Genomic DNA, 27,280 nt, shown 5'->3' on the forward strand with positions numbered 1-27,280 from the left:
GAATTCAAAAAAATACATATGTTGAATTTTAGTTAGTCTAGTGGGAATCACATGAAAATATAATAAATTATTTGCTGTTACTTAGATAGATATCAAATGAGCAATGTGACATCACTGTTTTTAAGGTAACACACTTTGGAAAATTGGTTTGTGACAGAATTTTTAAGTGGTCTTTCAAGGCTCAAGGTTTGACTGTAAGATGTCCCTGGATAGGGACACCAAAAAAGTGTATGTTACAAAATATGCACTAGAAACATAGAATATTTATAGTACAATATCTATCCACAAAACATTAAACTCTCAGCTGTTTCAGGGATTTAGGCTGAGAAGGAAGGTAGCAATCAGAGATAAAGGAGAGTATAGTTGCATTTCATGTCCTGTATTTATTCTGATTTCCAGCTGCTGCAAGAACTCAGCACAGAAAGACTGGAAACAGGAACTTCACAGTGGAGCAGCGAATCAAAACTAAAGCTCCCTGCTCACCAGCTTTGCCATTAACTCCTTCCACAGGAACTTGGGGAGGGTGAGATCTGCCCCTGCAGGTCTCCCTGTCCCAGCTATGGGCTCACTGAAACAGGAGCTGGATCAGCAGATGGTTCCTGGGTGTTGCTTCAGATGTGCAACTTCCCATGGCAGCATGGCTCGCATGGGAGACAGCGCATCTGGCACGGTCACTTCACTGTTCAGCAGCGTTCTGGAAAGCAATCAGGTGTGTAAAGCAACTGCAGCACTCCTCACACAGCCATACAAGTGAGCTCAAGCAAGAACACTGCAAGAGAAAGCAAACAGTTGTTGTCTTGCCACACAACTCAAAATTTTTGGTTGCCTCAGACATGCTTATAGACATTACCCTGACAAGTGCAAAACTGCGGAGCAAAAAACCTCTACTTCAGTGTTTGCACTAATTCAGTGGAGAACTAAGAGTAGCAAAAGCACTGACTGTGTAATATTTATTTAATGATTAACTATCTTACAAGCATAAAACTAAAATATATGAAGCTTTTTCTTTTTGGGGTAAAAATTCTCTAAATACTTTCTTTCAACCCAAGGACTCAAAAATTTATAGAAAAAGCTTAACCATGCTACATTTACAGCAGAACATTTTAAATGCAATGAAAAGAATTCTAAGATTCCAAAGAAACAGAGGATATTTCATTAGGATCCTACTGGGTTTCATTCCTTTGCATTTCTTTGGCTTTTAGATTAAACTACACTATGCACTATACATGCAACAATTGTGAAGAGAACACGTAATACAAACAGCTGTTAAATTTAAGGTATAGGTTCTTGTCATACTGGCTGTGAAAGAAGCATTAGCAGACAAGTAGCGACAGCAATTATTTGTTTCTGAACTATGCATGAGTAATTTCGTTGGTTAAGATCTGGTTAGTTTATTTATTACACACTCAGGGATTGAAGACCATTACTCTCATAAATACAAATACGAAAAGTTGTAATTGCAGTTGTCTAAGGAGACACGTGTATCTTTGTGCTTGCATATTTTGTTAAAGATATAAAAGAAACAGATGCTCCTTTCTTGCCCACAGGAAGATTCAGAATTAAGCTACTAATATCGAAGAATTTTCCCGAGCGTAACTGCAGTTTTCAGGGTTCTCTGACACAGTGAGTGCCGCACAGGTGCCTTTTCAGGGCTCACAGAAGGTTTGTGCAGCACAAGCGCTGCCCCATTCCAGCCGTCCCTCCCCAGCAGATCGGCAGTGTCTGTCCCTCGCTGGCCGGGCTCCGGGAGCCTGGCACGCCGCGGAATCTTTCCCGAGCGGGTCCCTTTGCTTTCTCCCGACAGACGCCAGGGATGGCTCTCTTTGAACTCCCGTTCCCTGGCGGGGGCGGGCCGGGGAGGGGCTGCCGCGCTCGGACACCGCGGCGGCGGCGGCGGGCACTCGGCCCGGGCCCGCAGGAGCAGCGGCACCCATGCCCGGTAAGAGCCGGGGGCGCGCAGGGAGGGAGGGAGGCAGGCAGGGAGGGGGTGCCCGGCTCCTCCCGCAGCCCGGCCGGGCCCTGCCGCAGCCCCACTGGCGCTGGGGAAGGCTCGCTGAGGCACCAGCTCCATCCAGCCTGTCCCTGCGCACCTGCCCGGCCTCCCTCCAGAGCCGGCCAGGGCAGAGGCAGCCTGGAGCCGCAGCTCTGGCACCGCCCGGAGCGCCCGACGGGGGAGAGCTCGGCTCTGGAGACAGGCACAGCAACTGCGGAGTCTTGCCTCAACCTCCCCCAGTTACTTCTTTTATACTGTACATGTGCTTGGACCGTCTTTATATGGGGATTAAAACTTAATGGTGAACGGGCTGCTTGTAACTCCAAAAGTTACTTCCTGCAAAGTTTAAGTAAAGCTTAGTTAAAGCAGATAATCAGACAATAAGCAAAAAGGGATGCAAGCACAGAGGAGAGAGGATGCTGCTCTATGCTGGGATGAACCTGGTGCCTCAGCAGGAGACAGGTCCCCGGCTCAGGTGGGGGGAGGTGAAGTGCTCCAACAGGCCTCTTCCATCTCCTGCTGCCCTGATCCTGTACCACAGCAAGATACAATCCATCCATTTCTCATGATGTCAGATATTTTAAAAGACACATATTTTGTCCCTGCACACAATGGATGCAACCTAGCTCAGTGGTCGATTTTGTGACGAGTGCTACATTGTGCCCTAAGCCACTGGTTCTGTTGCTGATCCAATCAGATAAAATGGTCTAAAAGCAAGATAAATTCTCCTTACTCTCATTAAATTACAGGTAACTACTGAAATGAGTAGAACTTTACCTTATATCTACAGCTGTATAAAGTTAAAACCCAGAATTTGAGTCAACAGCTATGGGTGTGTCATAAATACTTAACATCATTCTGCAGTGAACAAATTCAGTACATACAAACTCATTAACTAAGAGACTGGGAACTCATTCTCTTACTCCCAAATCAATGCACACCTCATCTCACTGTCTTTAATGGTAAATGGGGACAAACTGGCTATAGAGGAACACAGGACAGCTGCTGGGAGCAAATACTTGTGAATGAAGAGTACAAGTTAAACAAAGACCTGTACAGCTTGCTTGAAATGTTTACCTTTAGATACTTATGTCAGCCAGTGAAACTACCAGCCATATAGATATTTGTGTTATTTATAGTGCACCTACATGAAGGAAATCATTAATTTCTATTATGCTCATGGGCACTAAACTGAAGCACTTTTTCTGCATCTGGCCTTCTGAGATGGAATAAAATGTGACTGAAGACATACTTGAGCATGCCCCGCAAAACTAAAAGGAACAAACACACAAAATTCCCATGCTCATGCGCATTTCCTCATACTGTGCATTCTTATCAAGGAAAACCAATGTACCCACATGGCACAATCAGACTTGTCTCTATTAATGTTGTCTTACTATTAAGCCACACCAAGTAGGTGCTTGTTTCCCATTCCTCAGAATAAGGACTGTACAAGCAGCGTGGCTGAATGCTGGGCCCTGCTGGGTTCACTGCCAGCTGCAGGGACAGCCAAGCGCTGCTGCTGTGGTGCAGCGTGAGCAGCGCGGCTGCCCCGTGCTGCTGCTGGAGACAGGAGTGCTGGTGTGACTCAGGGAAGCAGACAGACAACTCCTGCACAGGCCTGAGGCAACACGCCTGGAGGGGAGCTGCAGAACCAGCTGGGCTCCAGTGACTCTACCAAACGCAGGAAAATGAGTCAGGATCACATTGAGGCCTTTGAGGCGCTATGGCCAGGTTAATTTTATAGCACAAGGTAATTACTTAAGTGTTCTGTAGCTGAAGGACATTTCATGTCACTTATTGCAACAGGGCAACACTGAAAAATATCAGCAATATATGTATTTGCAACTCACCTCCCTTACCCTTTATAAGGGTAATTACTCTTTATTACCCTTAAGCTTTAATAAATAAACTAAATTAAATGAAATTAGTTTTGAATTATTCAAACCTATCACTAGTGTTGACTGATTATTTTTTGCTTGTCTTTATTTTACTTGTACCATTGTACTGCAAGGTACCTACCAAGCACAGACAGATAAAATGAAAAAGGAATAAAGCATAACCACAGTTATCTCTACCTAAAAGCAGAGAAGAGGAAAAAATTCAATACCAATAGAGAGAAATGCGAGGTCACTTCACTGCTTCAGTTTCAGGGGAGACCTTGAGAACTGTCAGCACCCAGTGCTCAGCTGCTCCTGAGCTGCCTCCCAGGGCTGCAGAGTGGAAGATAATTTTGGAGTTTAGGTACAGAGCAAAATAATCTTTGCAGCTTATCACTCAAGCATTCTCGGCAAACATGTGAAGGCAATGAACTGAGCCCACTGTCAATTGTCTACCCTTGGTCTAACAAGGAATTCTCACAACAGAATTTCTCATATTCATATTAAATACGTTTATTAAGTTTTATTTGGGTTTTGGTTTGTTCACAGTAATTACACAAGATTTTGTTGTACGTTAAGTATTCATGATTCGGGAAACTGTTTTTAATGGGTGTTTAACTTTGACTTCACAGATCAGGAAGCACATGCATCCTTAGAAAGAAAACAACCCACAGCTTTACTTTGTTCTTTGTGCCAGGGTCTAGATTCAGTCCAACACAGATGAATAGTTGGAAGAACAAACCAAACCAAAATAACAGTACCTTTCAAATCAGGTGCTCCTGGGTTCTCTTTTTCTTCCATTATGGAAGCTCTAGCACTTCTGCCACACTAAGGTAAATGCTAATGCAAAACAAGAGCCTGAACAATTCTTTGGCATTTGTTTTTTTTTATGTCTGTAGTCTCCGTGCCAGTGCTTCTGAACACTGTGATCTGTCACTGCTATTGTCAGGTGTCTTCAGGTGCTGCACCATGCTATAACCAAACAGAAATGTGCATGTGAGCTGAACACTTCATTTAAAAATAAGTTTGGAATGGTTTTTGTTAGCTTTAATATTCCTGTCTACACCCCAAATATATTTAACTTTGCTCTTCCTCTGATGTTTTATGTGCTTTTATGTTTGAACAGAACAAGCAGTTGCTGCAGCTGGAGGTATAATAGGAGGGATCCTTTTATTTGTTCTCCTTGGAATAACTGCGTATCTCCTCTGGAAAAAATTTTGCCACTTCTTTTCTTATGAAAAGCTCATCAATCCTGTCAAAACAACAAATGCAAATGCCTTTTTCCAGGATCAGGCAAATGCTGAAACTCAACGAAAAAGCACAAGGTACATATTTCCATTTTGTTTTTAAAGCATATGCTATGTAATTTATTTCAACTTGTCAAATCTCAAATAGCAGGTGATCCAAATATATGCATGGAGAGAAATAAAGGAGATCCCTAAATTACATGAAAGCATCAGTCATGTTCTGTTTTATTCCTTTATGAAAAGGACAATCTAGCTATGAAAGTGAAGATTATTTCTGATTTATTTAAAAGAGAGAATATATTCAATGTAATTGGTGCATCAATAGCTTTACCTGTTACTTTGACAAACCCAGCCTAAGTTTCAGAGTAATTTCCAGTCAAATAACAAAAACAACAGGACTTCAGGAAGGAGACTCTCTTAGAGAATCAATCATTGCAGGGCTTTTGGGCTCTAAAACAAGTAGCTGCAGTTAACTCTTCCCTTCATTTGAAAGATAAATTCTAAAGGGAAGGAAAGGGGGAAAGAGAAGAATCTGTCACAAGAATTAAGACCTAATGTGCCTCACTGGATTTTTATGCATTAAGCAACTGATTTTATTTGCTTTTGATTTTATTTTTACCTTTGCATGTCTGTAGAACTTTTACATTGTGACATAAGAACAATAAACTTACTACTCTTACCAAGCTTGGTTTCCACATTTAAAGCAGAAGAGTCAACAGGTGCTGTTGTCTTGAGCAGATCCAGAAGTGTTCCATTTATCATTCCACCAACACTGCATGGGCGAGACTGGATCCACCTGACGAATGAAGAACAGGTTCAGGAAGACAGCGACCCCTGCATGAGCCCGCAGTGTGGGCCACGGTCATCCTTTCATTCTTTGGGTATGGCATTGCAGAAATGGGGCTGTTTTAAAGGGCAGGGTGGCTTCATTATTATGAAGCAGGTATCTTAGGGGCACACCAGAGATAGCATTACACAGCACAAGCCCTAAAGACTATGCATTTATATATTTTATAGATAAGAATTGGGCAAGAATACAGTCATCTTGGTCCCAGTGCTGCGATACCTTACACATTTGGCAGATAAAGCAATCTCTCCTCCCGTATTTTGGAAAGGCCAGGAAGCGTCTGTTGTCTCCAGAAACAGCAGAGTCACCAGTTGCAGACTGCAACAACGAATAGATAGAACTACCAAGGTACAATAAGAGAAAGAAAAGTGATGCAGCCTACAATTACTCCCCCAAATTTGAGGAAGGAGATAAAATAGGAAATTCTTACAAAAAATCAATTGTTAATAAAGAGGGTAATCTGATTTACCCAAATACAGCAGGGGTTATAAAAATGCATGCAAAGGTTCTTGAGGCTAATCTAAGGGTGCTTGTCTTTTCTTGAAGCTGGAGCTTATGTTGTCGGGACCATTAACCCAGACCTGTACAAATTTCCTGAAGACAAAAGCGAAACAGATTTTCCTGATGGCAACATTGGCCGCCTCTGGTTCTCCATAGAATACGAGCAGGAGTCAGAAAGGCTCCTGGTCTCCTTGATCAAAGTCAGAAAGCTGCAGCCTCCTGCTGATTCCTGCAGTCCATTTGTGAAAATCTACCTGCTGCCTGATGAAAGAAGCTACCTGCAGTCCAAAACAAAACGTAAAACTCTCAACCCCCAGTTTGATGAAAACTTTGTTTTCCAGGTACTTTTTCTTTTGATGAGGCAGATTTATGTTTGCAAATACTAACCTGTCAAACTGCAGTACATGTTTGTATGTCTGCAATGCGTCTACCAGGACAGGAGTTGTTTCCAGAGACAGGAATTTTTTACTGGGGCTTCTGGAGATCCTGGGCTATGGAAGTGTGTGGCTCCAGAACTGATCTTACTTCTGGTCTGTACCAAAGTTAAGGATCCCAGAACTTGCCCTGGGAATAATAAAAACTCCAGTTTGAACTACAGCTGAGCAGTTGAGCCCAGCAGTTCTGGAAGTGCAGAAGGAGGCAATACTGATAGGATGTTTTCACAGCCTTCAGTTTCTTTGCTGTGGAAGTAGGTTAGACAGCAGAAGCTGGGAGGTGTGTCTGGGCTGCTATCTGTACAGTGCTCTACAGCTTGGCTTCCCATGCTAAGAAGTTTTCAGTACACGTCACAAGACAAAAGCTTTAAAACCAAAAAAAGTTTGTGTTTCAGACAACTGGAAAAATGTTTACAGATTCTAAACATTTGTGTCTGAAAGTGAATGCAGCACACAGCACAGCACATAGCTTTCAAGTGAATTCGTATTTTAGCTTGGGTCTTGACTTCTGCATAGCTTAAACTTTAGGCAAATTTTAAAAGTAGACTTCAAATAATTAAAGGAAATCTCCACCTACACTTAACACACTTTGAAAAATATTTCCTTTGAAGTCATGCTAGAGTAAAAAAGTGTCAGATGTTTTATAATTATTAATATTCTTCCTTTTCCTGTACAGGTTTCCAGTAAAATGTTGCTCCAAAGGACACTTAAGTTTTTGGTTTATCATGTTGATAAACAGAAGAAGCATCATCTCCTAGGCCAAGTTATCTTCCCACTAAAAAATGAAACATTAACTGAAGACAACAAACTAGTCATATGGAGAGATCTGGAGAAAGAAAACTTGGAGGTATGTGATACCAGGCTGCTTGGCACTGTGGAACTTCTGTTATCTTACAGGCATTAAGGATAGAGCTGAAGTAGAACTACGTTCTACCAAGTACCTCAGAAGCAGAAGTACTTCATAAACATTTGGAATAGAAATTCCCATCTTACCAACCTGCAGAGCCATAGCTGTTGTAAAGGGATTACCCAGATACTTAGAAAAAGTCACATGAATTAGGAGGTAGTTACATAAGAACTTTTGTTACTTGCTTCTCTTTTCAATTAGTAAGAGCAGAAAAGAGCAGGAGAGGCAAGGAAATAGATCCCCTGGAGAAGAGTAATTCCAAGGGTTAGGAAGGCTGATTAACTTGTTCCATCAAATGTTACAACAGCATAAATAAAGCCTGTATAATTCACTGACACGCCTTAGTGTGACAGAAATCATTAGTATGAAAAAGGAACTTTCTTTCCATTTGACCACATGATGAGTTTTTCAGACATATTTGACAGGTGTTGTTCTGCTTCCAAAGCCTCCTTCAGAGCATGGTGATATCCAGTTCTCCCTGAGCTACAATGACTACCTGGGCCGTCTCACCGTGGTGGTTCTGAGAGCACGGGGATTAAAGCTCCAGGAGGAGAGCCCTGCTGCTGGTAAGTGGAATTTCCTCCCTGCTATCAGCTCCACAATTCCTGTTTTAATTTGCTCCTTCCTCATCTATCCACCCAGGCTTGTGCTGTGGGACTCTGACAGGAACAAATATACACCCTGGTGATTTGAGTGGAAAAAAAAGCCGTATTTTGACCTGAGGCAATTTGATTTTAATAGCTTAGTTCTGCTATATTTGGGATTTGTTTCATAATAAATGGTTTGTCCTGTGGCAATTGGTGGTAACTTTTTTCTCCTGTTTAGTACAGTCAGACACATCCTTTTGCTGCTCTCCAGGCCAGAGAAGGCTGCATTTCAGGGGATATTGACACTAACAGTTGCCTCAAGTCAAATTCCCAGAGGTAACAGCTGCAGAACAACTGCTTGTGCTGAACAGCTGTCCTGGGAGGAACTGAGTTAGGACAAAAAAACCCGGTTTAGGACAGCCTGGCTATTGTTCAAAGGAACATGGCATGGAGTCACAATTTTCTCCCTTAGTGCAGAGGGCCTTTTCTGGTACATCATACTCATGTGTCCCTGGTCTCAGGGATTACCTCAAAATGCTGTTTAAAATTCCAACACTCAAAGCAAAAACAGATGAAGAACCAAACTTGTATTTCAGTCTGTAGTGATTTCTTGCAGGGCTTTGAAGCTAAACAATATAAATGCAAAATATACCTACCATTTAAAAAGAAAGGAGGTTTAGTTCTCTACATACACACATCAACTATGAAGTTTTTTTGACTGAACAAATTAAGCCTTCAAACAAGTCTCCATCAGATGAAGGGAAGGCACAGAAACATAAGATCAAGGATGCAGGGTAAGAATATGACTGCTTATTTTAACAGCACTTAAATTGGAAAGTGCACTACAAAACTGCACCCTCAGTACAGGTACCCTGCTTTATGTCATGCTGTGATGTGTGTTCCATGAGTCTTTCACAATCTGATGTTACACTTGATATTGATAATTTTCCTCCCAAAAGGAAGAAATTCCTTAAGTTGTGTCGCAAACTGCTTCCTGAAGATGTCTTTTAGTCTTGAATTTCTTTTTCTCCAAGGTGTGTATGTCAAAGTCTCACTAATGAACCACAATAAATTCATCAAAAGTAAAAAGACAGCAGCTCTTCTGGGAACTCCCAATCCTGTGTACAATGAAACCTTCAGTTTCAAGGCAGATCAGACAGAGCTGGATACAGCAAGCCTGAGTCTATCTGTGCTCCAGAGTATCAAAGGAGAAAGTAAGTTACACAAATTATTACAGTCATGTAAATTGACAGTCAAGGTGTCAAATCTCTTACATATTTGAGACATGTTTAAACCTGAGAGGAAGTAATTCCTTTTCAGCAATAATCATAAAACATGTAAGAGTTTTGGGGTATTTCAAAGGCTGTCTCTTTAAAAGCAAAACAACTTATTTGTAGTTAAGCATATGTCTCTCTTTCAGAGGTTAAATTTCATGGAAGACATGAATAAAATCACTGTAGACTAGTCAATGCCAGTACAAGGTGCTGTGCCTTTGTTTCATTCTGGTATCCTATTCAAACAAGCTGTTTGAATAGTTGAATGTTTGAATAGTTTGAATGTGAATAGTTGTGTGTATGACACACAATCTCCAAAATTTTGTGGCCATTCACTCTTTCTAAGCAAATCTGAAAGAGGAATAGGAGTTTTAATTCTCTCAGCAGTGAGAAAGAAGAGAGATTAGCAAACATCTCCATTCCCTGGCAGAAAACCTGATGCTTGAGGCGACCTCTTACTAACTGTTAGAGAATCCATTAAGGAGTTCTGCTTACAGAAGCAAATCAGAATTCAGTATTTCCACTACTCACAAGGAAAACATCTTCCATGCAGTACAAATATGATCTCAGTAATTTCCCCATTCATGCTGAAAAGTCCAGCCATGAATAAACAATCTGCTCCTTGGCAGTGGCAACACACACATTACAGCTCCCAGCTGTCTCAGTAACTGCATTTACTTTTTGTGAAACCAGATCTTACTGAGGCTGCTGATGCCCAAAATTAGGGCACACTTCCACAGTAAACCTGAGGTAAAGGGGCAGGACAGACACAGATATTTGTGGCTTGAAGATGTTCTAGTTTAACTGCAGGCAAAAGGACAGGCCTGCATTGACTAAACACCCACTTACTCCTGTACCTTATAATGCTGAACCTCAGCAGGCAAAACCTGAAGTCCAGAGTTATTTCCTTGAGGAATATTTTGGTTTAAAAATACCTTTCAGAACAGACATTTCTTGGAGAAATTACAGGTTGATATTCTGATTTAGGCAAGGATTTCAGAGAAGCATCACAGGTGTTCATCACTAACTGCTTTCTTTTTTCCCCAGAAACACTCCTGCTGGGACGAGTAGTAGTTGGGCCTTTCATGTACACACGTGGCAAAGAACTGGAACACTGGAATGAGATGATCAGCAAGCCCAAGGAGCTGGTTAAACGATGGCACGCTCTCTGCCACAGCACATGAACAGCACTGAGAAAAAAACAACATTAACGTGGAAAAGCTAAAAGCTCTTACTATCTTTCTCGTCTAAAGGGTACAAAAATCTTTGCTAAGATTTTGTATCTGAAGTAGAAAAGAATAAAATAATTTCCTTGACCAAACACAAAATAAAAGTTTTGGTCCCTGGTAGGCTGGGAATCTCTCTTTCCTCTCTTCAAAATATATGTTAAATTTAATTACCATGCAGCTGAGCAAACAAAACAGCCAAACATGATCTCTCAGTATTAATTATTTTGATTAGTACATTCCACTTCTTGGTCATGAGTTCTGGGCACAGATGATCACACATCATGTAGATAGAGCCCAAAATGACCCAAAAATTGCCAGTGATGACACCAGGCCTATCTGCCCACAGCTCCACATCACCACAGTGGCTTCACCAAAGGGGAGAGAAACCCAGTGAACACGCCAAAACAAAAACAAAGCCTAAAAGATACTGACTAACACATGTAGAACAAAGTTAAAATAGCAGCATTATATTTAGAACCTCTTTTGAACAGGAAGGGTGAAGGCACTGCTTACTGGTCACACACCTAGAAGCATCTGCACATCCCTGAGCACGGTGTATTTCCTGCAGTAACCCAGTTCAGTGTTTTCAGCTGACCCCAACTACAGCACTTGGTGCTGACACTAAGGGACAAGCAGAGAAGTTACAGAGTCACAAGTGACTGGAGGCTATTCCAGACTGGAGTACTGCAACACTCTGAGACAGTAAGATGAAGACCTGTCCTGTCCTTTTATATTTCTCTCTAAGCACATCTCTGCTGGAGACAGAGCATTGATTACAAGAGCCTTGGGTTTGACCTCGTATGACCATTCTTACACTGCCAATCCAATCAGCTTAAGCCCCCTGGGCATGTGTCTGCTTTAGTAGTAGTCTTCTGCATTAAGAAAATTACTTCTCTGTAAAGTAATTCAAAGCAATTATTCCTAATCAAAATAAAATAGGACATTCTTCTCTTCTTGATTGTTCACTGGGGACCTGAGCTCTGTGCCTTTCTCACTGTACAGTCATAAACCAGACACACAGACTACTGCAGCAAAACATTTTGCACAATCCTGTTCCATAACCTCTGCAGCTGAAATCAAACCAACTTCCTTTCAAACAGGATACAGTATTAATTAATTCAAAATCTTTAAAGAATTAGGCTTCTCTGGGGAGATGACACCACTTTCCATTTTGATAATATTGTTATTACCTAAAGGAAACATTATGAATGAGAAGATACCACAGAGGAATTGTAAGATAAACTTCCCTCATCCACCATCTGATTTGTTACACGGTACCCTCAGTCTGTCTTACTAATTACACCACTGGATACAAGATAAGCCTAAACTCATTACATTAAACTGAATTTGAAAGGTGTTCAACCCTCATTATATCTTTGCTAAAGGAGTAATACCAGCAACTCAACCCCAAGGAGCAGTATTCAAATTTCAGCCCCACAAAAGTGCTGCAAACCAATCTGATAAACAAAGTTGTCATGTTTGTTCTGGGAAGAAAAGCTACACAATTATCATCCAGTTTAAATATTACTAAAATAAAATGATTTTACTAAATAAATTTTGTCTTTTATTATTTCAATCATACCAATAAAGATCTTAAAAGTAAGCTGTTAGTAGTGTTTCAGACAGTTTTTTATGAGCCTGTGCAGGAAGATGTATGCAATGCAGTGTCTTAACAAACACCGCCAAGGTGGGAAGTCACACGTCTGACCTGATGTACAGTGTGGTCCTCTCTTCTTACACATTAAAGTAACAAAATTTCCAGCTTGTGTGTTCAGTAATTTCAGCTAAATTGGGAAGAAACAAATTCTAATGCACTTACCAATGTACTTGTACTCATGGTCATCCAAGTGATGCAAATGAGAAAGGCCTTTTTTGACTCTTCCTGAACAAGAGCTGTTTCATAGTGAGAAACATCATAAAGTAAGGAGCTCTAATACAGTGTTTTTAACTGTCACATAATGGGCAATTTTTTTAACCTACTGCTTTTTGTATAACATCCATATGATCTTGTGCTTGAGACTTACCTGGAGCTGAAGAAGGTGGAATGATTACAAGACAGTTCTGTTTGACAAGAGAAACGAGCAGCAGCAAAATTGCTGAGTGTAAATGGCAAAAATTCTGCTGTTAAATTACAACAGCAAAACAAAGCCACCAAACTACAGATAGCATTTGAAATCAGACAAACAAAAATTGTATAACTAAAATATTACTGAATTCTGTCTGTCTTCCTCTAATATGCCAGGTCAAAGGAAAATTTGGTCTCTCAATAGTAGTAAACTTTTCTGAGGAGAAAAAGGAAAACAGATACTGAAGAAATTGTTGGTGTTTATTAACATAATTATTAACATAAAAATACATGTATAAAAATATACTTTATGAAAATTCATCAGTATTACTCCAGCAGTATATATTAGCAGATATTCCATACCAGTCCTTTTGATGGTTTCGTTTTTTCTGCAAGTTAAAACCAAAATCCTTCATTATAATTTTTTAAGAGATTTGCTTTCTTCAGCTAAGTAATTTCTCTTCTGCTTCCCATCTGTGTCCTTATGATCTCTGTTACTCAGCTGGTGCAGAGGTCAAAGATCAGGATGAAAATTTAGCAGATAGAAATCCTTTTGCAGAGGATAGCTGTTCTCATCTAGCACAAAGTGGCTTCTGATTTCCAACAAATAGGATGCCTCTGTATCTGCCAGCAGCGAATGACACAGGTCTGCCACTATTGTGCTGTAGGTTATATCTGAGGAGGGCACTGCAAAACACAAAACAATTCCATTTACACTGGATTTTCACGATAGCATCTAACATTCCAGTTCTACCTCCATGAAGCTCCATTGAATTATTGGAAGTTAGGTTCAACATCTGAATAGAAAGTTATCTTTTATTTTTAATTACTTTTTAAAGACAATGAGCTGAGCCTGTTCCTTATTAAACTATTAACACAATCACATAAAACACCTCTCAAGTCAAAAAGGATGTATCAAGTGAAGCTTGTCTGAAACACAGCTCAGTGTTTCACATCATGAAAACATGCCAGCTACTTCTAAAAGCTCCTGAGAGATTCTATTTTGCACAGAAGGAATCCATTTAGTTATTGAATATTTAGGTATATAACTACAACTATTTAGTTACATATTAGGTTCACACCATCTCACCTCCTGTTGTTGCAGCTTCTCCTCTGAAATTGAGTTTGTCAGACAGCCACTGAGATACTCTTTGATGTTGGATGTTTAGGGGTTTTTTTAAACTGTCAATGATTAAAAAATTTTGCTTCCGTTGTAAACTTTGCTGCCTGTTTCTATCACAAGTAATTAATGAATCAGTACCTACTAATCTCTTCAGCCAGTCTGCAGGAATATTGAGGAAGATTTTTTCCACCAACTCAGACACCACATGAACACAAATTTCACATCCTTCATCTTCTACTGTCATCAAAGCAGGTCTAGAGCAGAAAACAAAGTTTTATGGAAGTTAGCTGTAATGGTTTGTTTTTTATTGAGGCAAAATTTTAGACAGTGCTACAATTTAATCTTACTCTCCAACATAATACAAAGAAATGGAAAAATCAGAAAATCTCTATATTCTCATCTGTCAAATCTGTTGCCCTGGAATCAGTTTGAGGGTTATATGAGGAAATGGCCTTAAACTGACACAGGAGACTCAGACTGGACATTAGAAGGAAATTTTTCCCTGTTAGAATGGTCAGGATTGCCCACAGAGGTGGTGGAAATGTAACAAATACCAAACCACTGAACAAATAAAAATCCCTCCTTGGAAATACTCCCAAGGTGATGCATTCTTACTAAACTGATCAGAAGAAAATCTCTGTGCAAAAAAATGGACATTTTAATTCTACATCTAGATGTGTTTCCATGCTGAGAATACAAACAATGGAAATCCTTATTTTTCTATCTGCACCTTTTGTGCAGGAGCAAACTGAGGTCCTTCATGCCCACTGAGATTTTATAGTCTTATGAAAGAGTGGCAGAACCTTTTTAGTTAAGAAAAAAACCTCTTTGCACATAATCCTCCCTCATAGGAAAACAAATAGCAATAAAGATGCAAGACTATTTTGCTTAGAGGAAAAATACTAAGTCACTACCTGGTTAGATAAATAGGATATTTAAGTCATAGTCTTAAATACAGTAATAGTAATATTAAGTAATCAAGTAATAGTATTTAAGTTGATGATTCACTAAGCTCATTATTAAAGCACAATGCAATACATTATGAAAGGATTTAGAAAGAATTTGAAAAAAATAGATAGAAAATGTACATATTCTAGGATTCTAATACATCCACGGTTTTCTCAATAAACAGTCTCTAGCTACATGTCTTTCTAGTCACTATGATAATTACATTTCCAAAGTCCAAGATAAATGTGAGAATTGAACAATCAGTTAATAAAGATGTACCTACATCAACTGGGTCCACTTAGTTTATTTTCTCTAAGTGTGAATATGTGTGTCTCACAGTGCCATCTGGTGATAACTCACTATCTCTGCTCTCCAAGAACGTTTGAAAAGATCTGTCAATATTATTTCTGCACAGCTGACACTGACTAATCAGTTTAAAAACATGGTTCTGCATTGACATGATTTCAGATTTAGGCTGGAACAAGATTCTCGAAGAGTTTTCCTTTGGTCCTCAAGCTTCTACTCCATCTTAGCTTTATCTGACATAGTACTGGGTAAACATCATTCCTGCATGATATAGTATTCAAAGAAATGAAAAAGTTAGATTTCAACTAAGAATATAATGCATAAATAATGACAATATAATACAGCAATTCAAGAACAACAACTTGAAAATATATTAGAGAGGCAGGGATTGCTAACCACACCTTAAATTAAGTATTTTAGATATGGCGGGAATCAAAATGGAGACAGTTTACCTCCCTAATAGTACACAGTACTTTAGCTCTGTTTTGTTTACCTGTAGAATGTTTTTACTTGGCTGTATGGCAAACATCTAATACATTGCTTGTAGATCATGTTCTCGTCTGCCTGTAGCTCCAAACCACATTTGGCACAACCTGAATACGTCAGCATAGGCAGAGAAGCCAAAACACATTCCAGGGAAGTGTCAGCAGAGAAGATGAGCTGCTGGTACTGACCAGTGGAAATGGTAAACTTCAGTTCCAAGATATGGGCTCTCACTTGAATCACTCCTACAAAAACAATTCAAATCTGAATTAAGTTTTATTTAGAACTGAAAGCAAAATCAATGGCTACAGCTGATTCAAAACCAAAATTGCTATCAAAACTTTCTCAGTTTTTTCCCCTTTGCTAAGACATGCTCAAGTTTTTAGAGATATTTTATTCAGTGAAAAATCCTGGTGGTTTAATATTATTTTAAAATGTACAAAAGTACTACATTTTCAGGTACTGTATCAGTAGATGCCACTATAGAAGGTGCCTGAATAAGAGATCAAAAATGTGTAAAGAATTTCCAAGTGCTTTTCTTCCCACTGTTTCAAAGACACTGAAAAGCATAGCTTAAACAACTTAGCTTTTCACTGCTTATATGTAAACTAGACTTAAATGCTGCAAGAACAACTTTAATCACTTGCTAGAATTTAACACCAACCATAGCAATCTTCCAGGTTTATCTGGGAGAGTATGACTATATAAAATGTCTTCTTTGTCCTTTTGTAAGAAGTTTTCAACAGCAGTAGCTATTTTGCTTTAGAGAGTTCCAGTTTTTGAAAAACATTTATAAACTTTCAGTGATTAGTCACATAATGACTGGACTGGTTGGTGTGGACTACCAAAGTCAGCATTTCCCTCTGTGTTCCCAAGCTGTCTTTGCATCACCACACACCACACCTCTCTCCCCCCTGGGCTCATGGGATGAAGGCTGCACTCAGTTTGGCCAAGTACAGAGCAACAACCTCCAGAATAAATTCAGAACCAGGCTACCTTAAAAAAAGAATCTTATTCATCAACAGAGCATCTATTTTGTCTACTTATGCAGGGCACAGCAGACATTACAGAGCTATGGAGAACATTCACCTGAGCATTTTTCTTCCAGGTGTGCCGAGAGCTTTGTCAGTTCCATGAGGGACGTTTGACTTCTCTGAAACTTTTCTTTAAATTCTACTGCCCTTTTGTCATCATCAAACAAGCACTCACAGGATGACCACGGAGTTGTGTGCAGTTCCAAGTCACCTGAGACAGAACTACGCTGGACCAACAGGTATTTGAAGTCCCATATGTGGTCTACAGAACAAAAAAGCAAACAGATGAGTTTACTTTCTATACCATGGTTAATTTACAGGAAGCCAAGGTACTTACAAGGTTGAGAAACAATCAACTTACATTTTTTTAATACATCCCTGGTTTTTAATCTTCTATCTCCACAATTATCAATTAAACAAACTTAGTTTAACTTATCTTAAAAGAACAAGACTAGGAATAAATCAAAATTTGGTAGTAGTCACTGCTGAAACAGTGTATGTCATTCTTGCAAGAGATGTTTTTATTTAGTTACAGCAGGACTTGATCTGAAGACAATCAGGATATAAAGCCTGACACGAGTAAGGTGGAAAGCAGAAAATGAAAAAAGTAGAAAAAACCCAGCAATTCATGCTAAACCAGGCAATGATAAGGAAGACCCAGCAAAACTGGTAACACAGTTAACACTCATGGATTTTTACAGTTACATAAACAGGCACTATGCAAATAAGTGCATCTTGTATATAGATTCTAGTTTTTAAATGCCTTCTCAGTCTTTTAAAGTGCATTCAAATTCTGCTGCTGATGGCACTGCTTCTAAACAGAGGAGGCATGTTAGAATTAGCATAAAATGTGTTATCCCCCCAAGGGAAGTATGTAAAGGTTGAATGAGGAATGTTACCAGCTGAACGTTTAAAAGGCACTAACAGCATCACAAAAATCCTTTTACACCAATAGGTACAAGGACCTTACCTTTTTTCCTCTGAAGCTGGGGGCACCAGGCAGCCCCTGCTCCCCACAGAACCATCCTATAGTGTTGGTCTCTGTTCTGTTCTACTGTTAGAATAATTTTCCTTTGGTTGCCACCTCTGTAGCTGTACACAGATTCTGAAAAGAACTGAAATTACATTACTTCTACAGTAAAAAGCATATAAGCACACAATGTGTGTATAAGCACCCCATGCGCCTCAGTATGATGGTGAAATCATGGTGTTATCACATTTTATACTACAATTAAAAGCAAATAAGAATACACCTACAATTTCTTCTGGACAGAAAATAATCGGATTTCTTCTGCAACAGGAATCTAGTTCGAGGGCATGCATAAAGCATATTAATTTACTTTTATCCATCTAAGTACTCAGTAACTGGACAACTCCCTTTGAAGCATATCCTCCCTATCTGAGCATCTTTCAGCTTCTGAAATCTTGACTTGCATTCAGTAGAAAGAAATTGTACTCAATATCTCAGCAATTGTTGTAATTGGAACTTTCCATAACTTCTGTAGAATACAGTGGAAGAAACATTTCTCTGGAAGTTTTCACATAAAAGAAAACTACAGTCATGTACAAGGCACACTAAAACTATTAGTAACAGTACACAGAAATTGCAACAATTAACACCTCTACACCACTCTTATCCAGGACACTGAATGTTTGCTTCAGTTCCACACTAAAACTACAGCATTTTTCATAAATAACTTTTGAACGGGAACACTTGGATGAAATATCTAACTAGTATCTAGTTCCAAGATTTACATACTAAAACAAATTATGAATATTTTTATCTTCAGAATTCTGCATTTAAAACTAATAAACATGATATTGACAATGTGGGTAGAAATTTGTATCTTACTAATTCAAGATGATGGTGCAACTTGGTTAAAATTTTGTGCAAAGCTTGAAGTCAAGCAGTGAGAAACATTTTGCCTAGCAAAATTACTATTTAAGTTCCACCTATTGCAGAAGTTGAAGTCCAGTGCATGAACTCACCTGTTAACACAGAAATATTGATGATTTTCAGGATTGAGTGCACCAAAGTATTTGGCTGGAGCTGATCTAGCTGCACATACTGAACATCATCCAGTGTCTGAACTTGTCTCTGTGGAATGTCTCTGAAGTGTGGAAATTCTGATGATATGTATGCCAATAAGCCATGGAGAGCACCACCATCCACCAGAGGATAAGCTTACATGGAAAAAAGGCAAAGGCACATACTGGTTTTTATGCTTACAAATCTAAAACTTATGACCTGGAAAATGTTCACACTGACAAAATCAAAACAGTTTAAGAATAATTTTAAGGTAAGAAATTCCTGAGATATATAACACTTGATCTGAAATTAATCTGTACTTCAGGGTACTACCAAGAGGAGGCAGATCAAGTGAAGCTAAGTGCAATACTTTAAAATACACCAAAAAAATCTTGTATCATAGCTTGGTAAGAAGAAAGCTTTCTTGATGATTGACCTCAAAGTCTGCCTTAAAGAGCTGGCATCACAACAGTGGACCTCACAAAGACACGAAGAACTACAGTGATACTTCCACAGTATTTTCCCCTCAGTCTCCAACCCTCCATGGCCTGCAATTAATCTCTTTCCCTGAATGGATCTACTTACTCCATTTTGCAAAAAATTTAATCCTCATGAAATCTCAGACATCATACAGCCAGGTCCTGGGATAACTGCTCTTTCCTAAACTATTTTTTTAGAGTTCAGAGTGGTAGCCACCACAGACAGGCACTCCACATGCCTGTCTGATGTCATGTCCCCACCTTGTGCTCAGGTGTTCCTGTCATACTTTTCCATTGTGTTTTGTACCTCTCAGTTGCACACATTTCCATTTTATCCCAGGTGTGAGGCACTGCCAACAAAATGGAGTACTTGAAATAGCTCTTTTACTGTGATTTTCACGGCAATTTATGCACAACAATCTTACATTCTTCATGACTGAGAGCTGAGCAGCTCCCCAGATTCAGTAACTGACTGGTAAATGTAGACTGAAGCATGACCTCTCCACACCAGTGATTCTCATACATTATTATATCTGCAAGAAAAAAGCAACCTTATCAACTCATGCACCGACAATACTGAAGTATATCATCTTTTTCTTGACTATATAACTATCTTACATACAGAGGTGTAAGGCACAGGCTTTGAAAGAGATCACTTGGAAACACAGTGATTATTTTCTTTAATCTACCAACACCATTCACAATGAGTTAATAAAATTTTCTCATTAGCTGGATGTAATTCTTAAGTTCATTAGCCTCCTGGCAGACACTGCTTAGGTCTGGTTTATAGCAGCACTTGTACTTTTCAGGAACAACTATTTTAAAACTCTGACACTTTACAGAATAGCCCTGACTCTCCATGGCTGTGTCTGAGGGCAAACTTCCAGGGAATAGCCAATGTTCCACCGGCAGGATGACTGAGAATTCAAATGATCTAAGTGATGTATGAAAGCAATTCAAAAATGCTGAGCCACAGTTCCAAATTACTTGTTACATTCTCCTACTTTAACGGGCATTTTAAATATCCTTATTTTAAAGAAGCAAATAAAAGATCTCTCACCTGTAAGCAGTATGATATCCCCAGGAAACACAGTGAGGGACCAAAATGCAGCACCACGCCACAGCACCACCTTTCTCTCAATTTCTGACTGGTCAGTAACAACAATTGTTGCTACAGGAACTTTACATGAAGATTTTGGTTTAGTCTTCATCTGTATTTCTTTGATATGACAAGGATGTACAACTGTGACCAAAATATTGTACTTCTGATTTTTGCTGCAGCAATTCTTGAGTAGTGATAGATTCTTCTGGAGTTTCTTGAACTCTGTCATCCTGTCTGGATCCACCCTCACCTCAGAACCAGGTGGAGAAGAATTCAGTTTCGCTCTCTTGGTTTTTAGATGTCTTTTAACTGCTGAGTGAAAAAGATGAAAGGAGTCTTCGTACCTGCGGGGTCTTTTAGAAGAGTTCTTGTGAGAACAGTTCCCTTGAGAGCACAGTATTCCAGAGTTCAAAGGCTCAATATGGATCTCATTTACAAATTGCTCAGCAGGAACATTAAGTTCTTGAAACTTTTCTGCATTTTCCTGAGCACTTTCTTCCTGTTTTGTAGCTTTAATCCAAACATTTTCCCCATCATCCTCAGAACTGAAAAGTTCAAGAGAACTTGTATGCTCCTCCTTATATTCATTTTCAGTCACATTAGTAGTACACGTTCCAACACCAGAATCACATTGGAAGTGATCATACTGCAGTTCTTCAGCTTTTTTGCCTGCTTCTATTTCTGACAGCTTTACAGCTCTTTCCTGCACCTCATTCTGTGCAGAAACAGCCACCTGACTTGAAGTCACTACAATACGAAATTCAGTGTCTGCTGACACTGCAAAGTCTGCACAGTCCCTTGGTTCTTTTGGTTTGGACTCCAGGCTTTTCTGGAAAACCATATCCATGTATTGACTGAGATGTTGGTGATGCTCACTTCTGTGAGCTGCCTGAAGCCCCACAGACCGCAGGTGGATGCTGACCTGCTCAGTGCTGGCTGCCAGAGCAGAAATGTCAGCGCTGTTCACTTCTGAAGGACTGGCTTTTCTCTCAGCAAGGTCTGGGCAGCAGGCACATGGTGCTTTCTCTTGTGCAGCTGATTCTGCACAGCTCTGGGGCAGGAGTTGATCTGCAGCCTGATTTACATCTGCAGGGGTGTCTCTATCTTTGGATACTCGACAATCAGAGCAAGCTGAACCTGTGCTCTTTTCAGATCTGCTGGTACAAGTTAGTGCCACAGGGGCAGGAGATGTCCCATCTTTTCCTTCTTTTGCCATGAAGCTGCCCTGCTGAGCGCTGTCCCCACCCGTAGGGACACTCACTCCTGTGAGTGTGGAGCTTTCTGCCTGGGGCCCTGAGGGGGCAGCAGCAGCAGGGACCTTCCCAGAAACAAACCCGTGTGCGTCACACCAACAGCGCAGCTCTCTCCACTTCGCAGCAGCAGCGCCTGAACCACGCGGCTCTGACCCCTCCACTGGCCTTGGAATACTGGGTGCTCCCACAAAAATATGGATTTGAGGTCTTTTGGGCATTTTTGACTGCTGTGTAAGTTTGATTTGAAATAACGTGGTTTATGCAATAAGCACAATAATAAATACTAGCAGATGCAAAAGAAAAGATTTTACTTTTTCGTTACAATTTTAAAACCACTTGAAATTCATGGGAGTATTTCATAGTTTAACTGGGAAAAACATTACTTGACTACTTAAACCCTATAAAAATAGACATAAAAAGTCTAAAAAGGGGAATTTCCTTTAGAAACATTTAACATTTATTTGTGTCAAACTTGCATAGAAAAATAAATTTACAGCAACACTTAGATTCTGATTCTGGCACATGGAAACACATTATAGTGAAGTTAAATTAATTATTGATCCATTTGTCTTCATTTATTTTTGCTAGTTAAACAGTCAAATGTGATTTCACTATTCAGTACTTGATTTTAACTCATCTGAAACAAATGTAAGAAATCTTCACAGCATGGTTAGGAGATCGTTTCATCTCTCCGAAAATTACAGTTTCAACTAAATGAATAAAACACTAGAGCTATTTAAAATTAAAGTTAGCTAGAAATGCAATATCTTAGATGCTGTTTTAGCCTGAAACTACTGTTTCAGGTTACTACTGATAAATAAATTACGATTATTTAATAACCATTAAGAGGGCAGTAAAGCTTGAGCAGGCAATTTTATTTACTTTAATTCATTTATGTAGTATCAAACTACTCAAGAAATTACTAGCTTTTCTAGCTAATTAAAAGCAAGCCCACTTACACAGCACACAAAAAGAAGACCTTTTGTTTTTTAAAATTTCTTCTGTATAATTATAGTTTTTAAATGTGCAAAAACAGTTATAACTGTTCATTAAAATACTGATTACAGCCTCTTGTTTTGGGAGTGCTGTTCCTAATAGAAATTGCTTTAATAGGCAATTCTGCAGATGTAGAAAAAATCAGAGAGGTAATCCAGCTGTAAATAGAAGGAAAAGAACATTAAAACAAATGAAGCATTGAAAAATATGCAAAATTTTCATTTAGCATTAATTAAATTAGCAATCATTTTCCTAACAACCCCGCTAGGGGTCGATAAATCTGCACATTCCTAAGGCTCGCTGTAACACGGAAAAGCCATAAACATCCCGGAATAGTGATCTGTGGTATATCATTGCTGTCACTGGAAAAGGAATATACCATCACTAATATTAGATAAGGCAAAATACAAAGAAGCTACAACACCCAGTGCCTGGTATTGCTCACTTTTATGCTCATAACAAAATAAATACCGCTTAAAACACTGGAGTGTCCAAACTTCTGCAGCTGTACATTTAAATTTAGTCACAGGAAATGTAACATTTAAAGGACAAAACCCAAAGCTGTGAAAGCTTTGAGTTATATAAGGAATGGTAATATACAAATAACCAGAAGAACAGAATTTACAGTCAACACTAAAGTAGTGGATCAGGTAAGGGAAAGACAAAGCAAAGTGATAGAGAGGCTGAATCCCTAAAGAAGTGATGCTAATAAGTGTTGTAGATAAAAGGCTACCTAACATACATGATGTAAAAAGCTCAGTAACAGATCTGTGACAAATAGAAAATGTTACTATCAGTTCAAATGAACTTGGTAAATGTCCAGTTTTATAGTAATTTATCAGCCCCTCATTTTAAGTATCACGTCTCTTTTGCTTTTTGATATGCTTAAATGTTTATAAGTTACACAAAAATTCAGAAAGTTTTCCTTAACTTTCCAGTTCTGTCACTTCTCTAAACTCAGGATTTGCTTTCCTGATTCACATTTTGCAGGGCCAGTCCATTCAAACCCAGGCTGGATGGGGCCCTGAACAACCTGGTCTAGTGAAATGTGCCCCTGGCAGGGGGTTTGGAACTTGATGATTTTTAAGAACCTTTCCAACCTGAGCTGTTCTATGATTCCATGATCACACCAAAGGAATTGAATCTTTATGTTATTTAATGAATGTTTGCAATGTATGCAATGTATGCAAGACTGTTTAAAGAACCTTTGCTTTGCTGCTTTAGAACAGAATTATTATTCATTTCATGAGTTTTGTTAGTGAAGTTCTGCACCTTATTATAAATAGAAGTCCGAAAGAACAATTCACTACAGATTTTAAAAGGTGAGTAAAAAAAACTATTAATCATTTTAGTCAATTTTTACTGCCACAAAAAAAAAAAATCCATATTATACTGTAGTTAAATTATCTGTGGGCAGACAGTGGGTTAACCAACTACACCAAAGATAACAGGAGCTAAAACTCATAAAGATACAACTGAAACCTGAATGCACATATCCATTATACCTGTTAATTATTACACCATTTCCTAATTTGTGGAAAGCTGCTCTTTTCCTAACAGCCAATGAAAGCCAAGCTTTTTATCTCTGAAATGGTCAGAGTCTGATTGACGGGTCAATGATCTATTAAAAAACAGTAACTGCATCAGCAAGTTTTACATTTGCAAGACACTGCAACTGAAGTTTAATATACAGAAATATATTATGCTACATAGTGTATTTCTTCTAATCTAAACAGTAAGACAGGAATTCTAAATTTAAAGGTTTTTAAAAGGAACTGTCATTAACAGGTATCAATTGATTTGCTGCACATAGAACAAAATTCAAAATAGCTTTAAAAATCCTCTTCCCATAGTTACTCTAGAAATGTTCTGATGAACATTCCTGACCTTAAAGTACCCTAAAATACCCTAGAGATACTCATTAATTTTATTGCATATTTTTCTACTCATTAACAGCATTCAGTCACCATGATAATCATTAAGCATTATGCCAAGGTAATTCAAGAGGGTGATACAGCTTCAGCCCCTATCATCCCTGAATATTCACAGTAGCCACATGCCTAAATCTCTGTTTTGAGAAGTTACATCCACACAGTCTCATCAAGTCTTTACTTGAGCCCTGTACACTGAAAGTGAACCACACTAATTCAACCTCCACGTGAGAGTTTCTTCATGTCTGTTACACACGACAAAGTTTCAAGCTACAAATAAAATTACAGAAATAAAAGACAGCAATGCATCAGAAAACAAAGGACTGTGGCAACATAATGCAAAAGTGTTTTTTCCCCTCTAGAAACACTATGGTTTTAGGAGATAAACAGTGTCTTCTTTCAACTTCCTGCTTTGATTTGCTGCAGCTTGACCATGAATATCCTAAATGCTAAGTGGTTAATGACTTGATCCCTAAAATATGCAAGAAAACATTATATTGTTTTTTACCTGCTGAAAAGCTGGCCCAGTTAAGTAATAAATACATAAAGTAGGATATTCCTTAAATTCCAAATTTTAACTTACAATGTGAACTTGACTCTCCCTTCTTTGCATACTTGATTTTACAGTCCTCGTACATCTAGTATGAAAAATTAAAGGATTGATTCATCTACCTTACAACAGAGGAAACTGAATTATTCATAGCCATCTTCAGAGTATTTAGTTTCAGTTCAATTCAAGCTGTAGGATTGTTTGGCTGGGCTTTTCTGTTTCTGACAACTCAACCCATGTGTTTGTGTAATAGAAAATCTACTTAGACAGTTGCCAATGAAAGGAAAACCAGAAAAACTTCTTGATGCAGAATTCTGATTACATCACAGGAAACTCTTCTGGCACTTTCACCACGCTGCTCAAACCTCCCTCCAAAATTCACCAGGATCTCTTTAAAAAGCCAGGTACTGCAGCTGGACAGTAACTTTGAAAGAAGAAACAGCAAACAGTGTAGTAACAGTTTCATACTCTTAGAAACTGAAACAGCTCTGAGATGAAGTGATGAACACACTACAGGTTTGCCTGTAACTTGTGCAAGAAAAAGAAGGGTGATCCTTCTGCCAACAACTCCTGCTGGCACTGCAAGTTAATCAATACACCAGCAACAGCACCTATCTACTAAATCAATAAGCTTGGTCCAAACACATATTAAGAGGAACACAAAGGAAAATAAAAACTGACAGAAGAAATCAAAGTAAGAAACTTGCAGCTGAAGCAAACTTACTCTACATAAGGATGAGGGATGTATCATGTGGGGTTAAAAGAAGATTATACGTGTACATGAACGGCAGCTCAAGGAAATGTACGTGGATTGCATTAGCCAAGGTTGGTGGGAAGCAGCGAGAAGTCGAGGGCACACAGATGTGGGAGAACATTCAGGTACACATGGGCAACTGGGGAATGAACAGGATAGCTCTTATTTCTCTCATCCATTGTTTGGTGACTGGTACAAACACCAAGCCCCTTTTATCTGAATTTTAATACAAAGCTTCAGGCAAAGGCTGTATTCCTGTCCATAACTGACCTGTTTATACAAACACAAATGCAGGATGGTTATTTGGCTCACACAGTAACACCCTGTTAGCACATGGAATACTGAGCACAGAGGCTGCTGTCAACCAGACCTGTGGTGTAGCAAGAACCCTGCTAGTTGACATCAAAACTAATGAAAATCACAAGCCTGCACTTCCCTACAGCAGTATCTGTAACTAGTATAAAGTTATTTCTAAATGAGGTACTCAGGTTATTATTGACCATAAAATAATTCCTATTAGTACTTAATATTGAAGTTAAGTAGCAGCAATACTAATCCATTCAGTATTTAGTTCTTCTCACTGGCTGTCACCAGAGGACTACAATACCATTTGGACTCAAGACAGGTACAGCTGGTTTACAAGTAAATAAAAAGTAAATAAAACCTGTATTCAGCAATACATAGCCATAAAACAAGGTATCCATTTTTTTCCTTATTTGGAGCACTTTCAGTAATGAGATGATTTTTAGAACAGAACACCCATGGTTTAGGTATCACAATAGAAACCTTCCTAAATACTCCTGCAGCAGCAGGGAAGTAATTTAAACCAGAAATCAGTGTTCTAAGCAGTTCCATAGCCTGACACTGTAAAAAATGTTAAATCAAAATACTGAGTAAGAAGAGGCAAGTTGTTCTTCATAACGATTACTGAACTATTAATACACTAGTAGAAGGCAAGCCAGGTTTCTAAAGCTGTGCTCTAGAATGAAAATATTTCCCTGGATCTCAAACAAAAACATTTATTCCGTAAATACAAGCTTGGATCATATCAAGGCATCTACAGTTGCATCAGCCATTTTATTTTACCATTATTATTTTTTGGAACCAAATGATGCAAAAGTCTGAAACCCTGATAATAAACTTTCAATTTAGCCACTGAGATAGTCTTCATTGTGTTTGAAAATTGGAGTAAAGGTAGGAGGCTTTTGTGATTAACTTGATAATTCTTTCCTCACTGTGCCTTTTGAGATGGCCCCTTAAGTAAATGCTATTCATTGATTTTTGTTTTGCAATATACATAAACATATAATTAAGGAGATATGAGCATC

General features: G+C 38.9%; 3 protein-coding genes across 10 annotated transcripts in view; 1 reads left to right on the forward strand and 2 right to left on the reverse strand.

Annotated features, from left to right (window-relative positions):
* The window catches only part of GPRIN2 (G protein regulated inducer of neurite outgrowth 2), a 30,830-nt gene extending 29,055 nt beyond the window's left edge, over positions 1-1,775 (reverse strand). Inside the window, exons 1-2 of one of the 3 annotated variants that reach the window (XM_063406022.1) lie at positions 1,658-1,775; positions 484-694 (exon numbers count right to left, since the gene is read on the reverse strand). The gene's annotated coding sequence lies outside the window, so the exon portion shown is untranslated. Of the gene's footprint in view, positions 1-483 lie in introns of all 3 variants that reach the window. The other 2 variants (XM_063406019.1, XM_063406021.1) reach the window with 2 other exon arrangements.
* A 13-nt stretch (positions 1,776-1,788) lies between these two features.
* Positions 1,789-11,019, forward strand: SYT15 (synaptotagmin 15). 3 transcript variants are annotated; one of them, XM_063406025.1, is made up of 8 exons: positions 1,789-1,939; positions 5,000-5,198; positions 5,859-6,001; positions 6,514-6,809; positions 7,579-7,749; positions 8,255-8,375; positions 9,431-9,610; positions 10,718-11,019. In XM_063406025.1, the coding sequence occupies exons 1-8, from the start codon at positions 1,933-1,935 to the stop codon at positions 10,852-10,854; spliced, it is 1,254 nt and encodes a 417-aa protein (XP_063262095.1). In that variant the 5' UTR covers positions 1,789-1,932; the 3' UTR covers positions 10,855-11,019. The 3 variants fall into 3 exon arrangements, with proteins under 3 accessions (XP_063262095.1, XP_063262096.1, XP_063262097.1); XM_063406026.1 differs by lacking the exon at positions 1,789-1,939 and adding an exon at positions 4,564-4,706 and having other exon boundaries at positions 5,825-6,001; XM_063406027.1 differs by lacking the exon at positions 1,789-1,939 and adding an exon at positions 4,564-4,706 and having other exon boundaries at positions 5,828-6,001.
* A 2,185-nt stretch (positions 11,020-13,204) lies between these two features.
* The window catches only part of SHLD2 (shieldin complex subunit 2), a 28,700-nt gene continuing 14,624 nt past the window's right edge, over positions 13,205-27,280 (reverse strand). For 2 of the 4 annotated variants that reach the window (XM_063406007.1, XM_063406006.1), the window contains 8 exons: positions 20,427-22,875; positions 19,792-19,899; positions 18,848-19,042; positions 17,829-17,963; positions 16,914-17,120; positions 15,835-16,069; positions 14,226-14,341; positions 13,205-13,651 (listed from right to left, as the gene is read on the reverse strand). In XM_063406007.1, coding sequence (XP_063262077.1) covers positions 13,479-13,651; positions 14,226-14,341; positions 15,835-16,069; positions 16,914-17,120; positions 17,829-17,963; positions 18,848-19,042; positions 19,792-19,899; positions 20,427-21,939 — 2,682 coding nt within the window. In that variant the 5' untranslated portion in view covers positions 21,940-22,875 and the 3' untranslated portion in view covers positions 13,205-13,478. Of the gene's footprint in view, positions 13,652-14,225; positions 14,342-15,318; positions 15,603-15,834; positions 16,070-16,913; positions 17,121-17,828; positions 17,964-18,847; positions 19,043-19,791; positions 19,900-20,426; positions 22,876-27,280 lie in introns of those variants that run through there. The other 2 variants (XM_063406008.1, XR_010081340.1) reach the window with 2 other exon arrangements.

This window comes from Prinia subflava, chromosome 9 (genome assembly GCF_021018805.1).
Source record: "Prinia subflava isolate CZ2003 ecotype Zambia chromosome 9, Cam_Psub_1.2, whole genome shotgun sequence".
Classification (NCBI taxonomy): domain Eukaryota; kingdom Metazoa; phylum Chordata; class Aves; order Passeriformes; family Cisticolidae; genus Prinia; species Prinia subflava.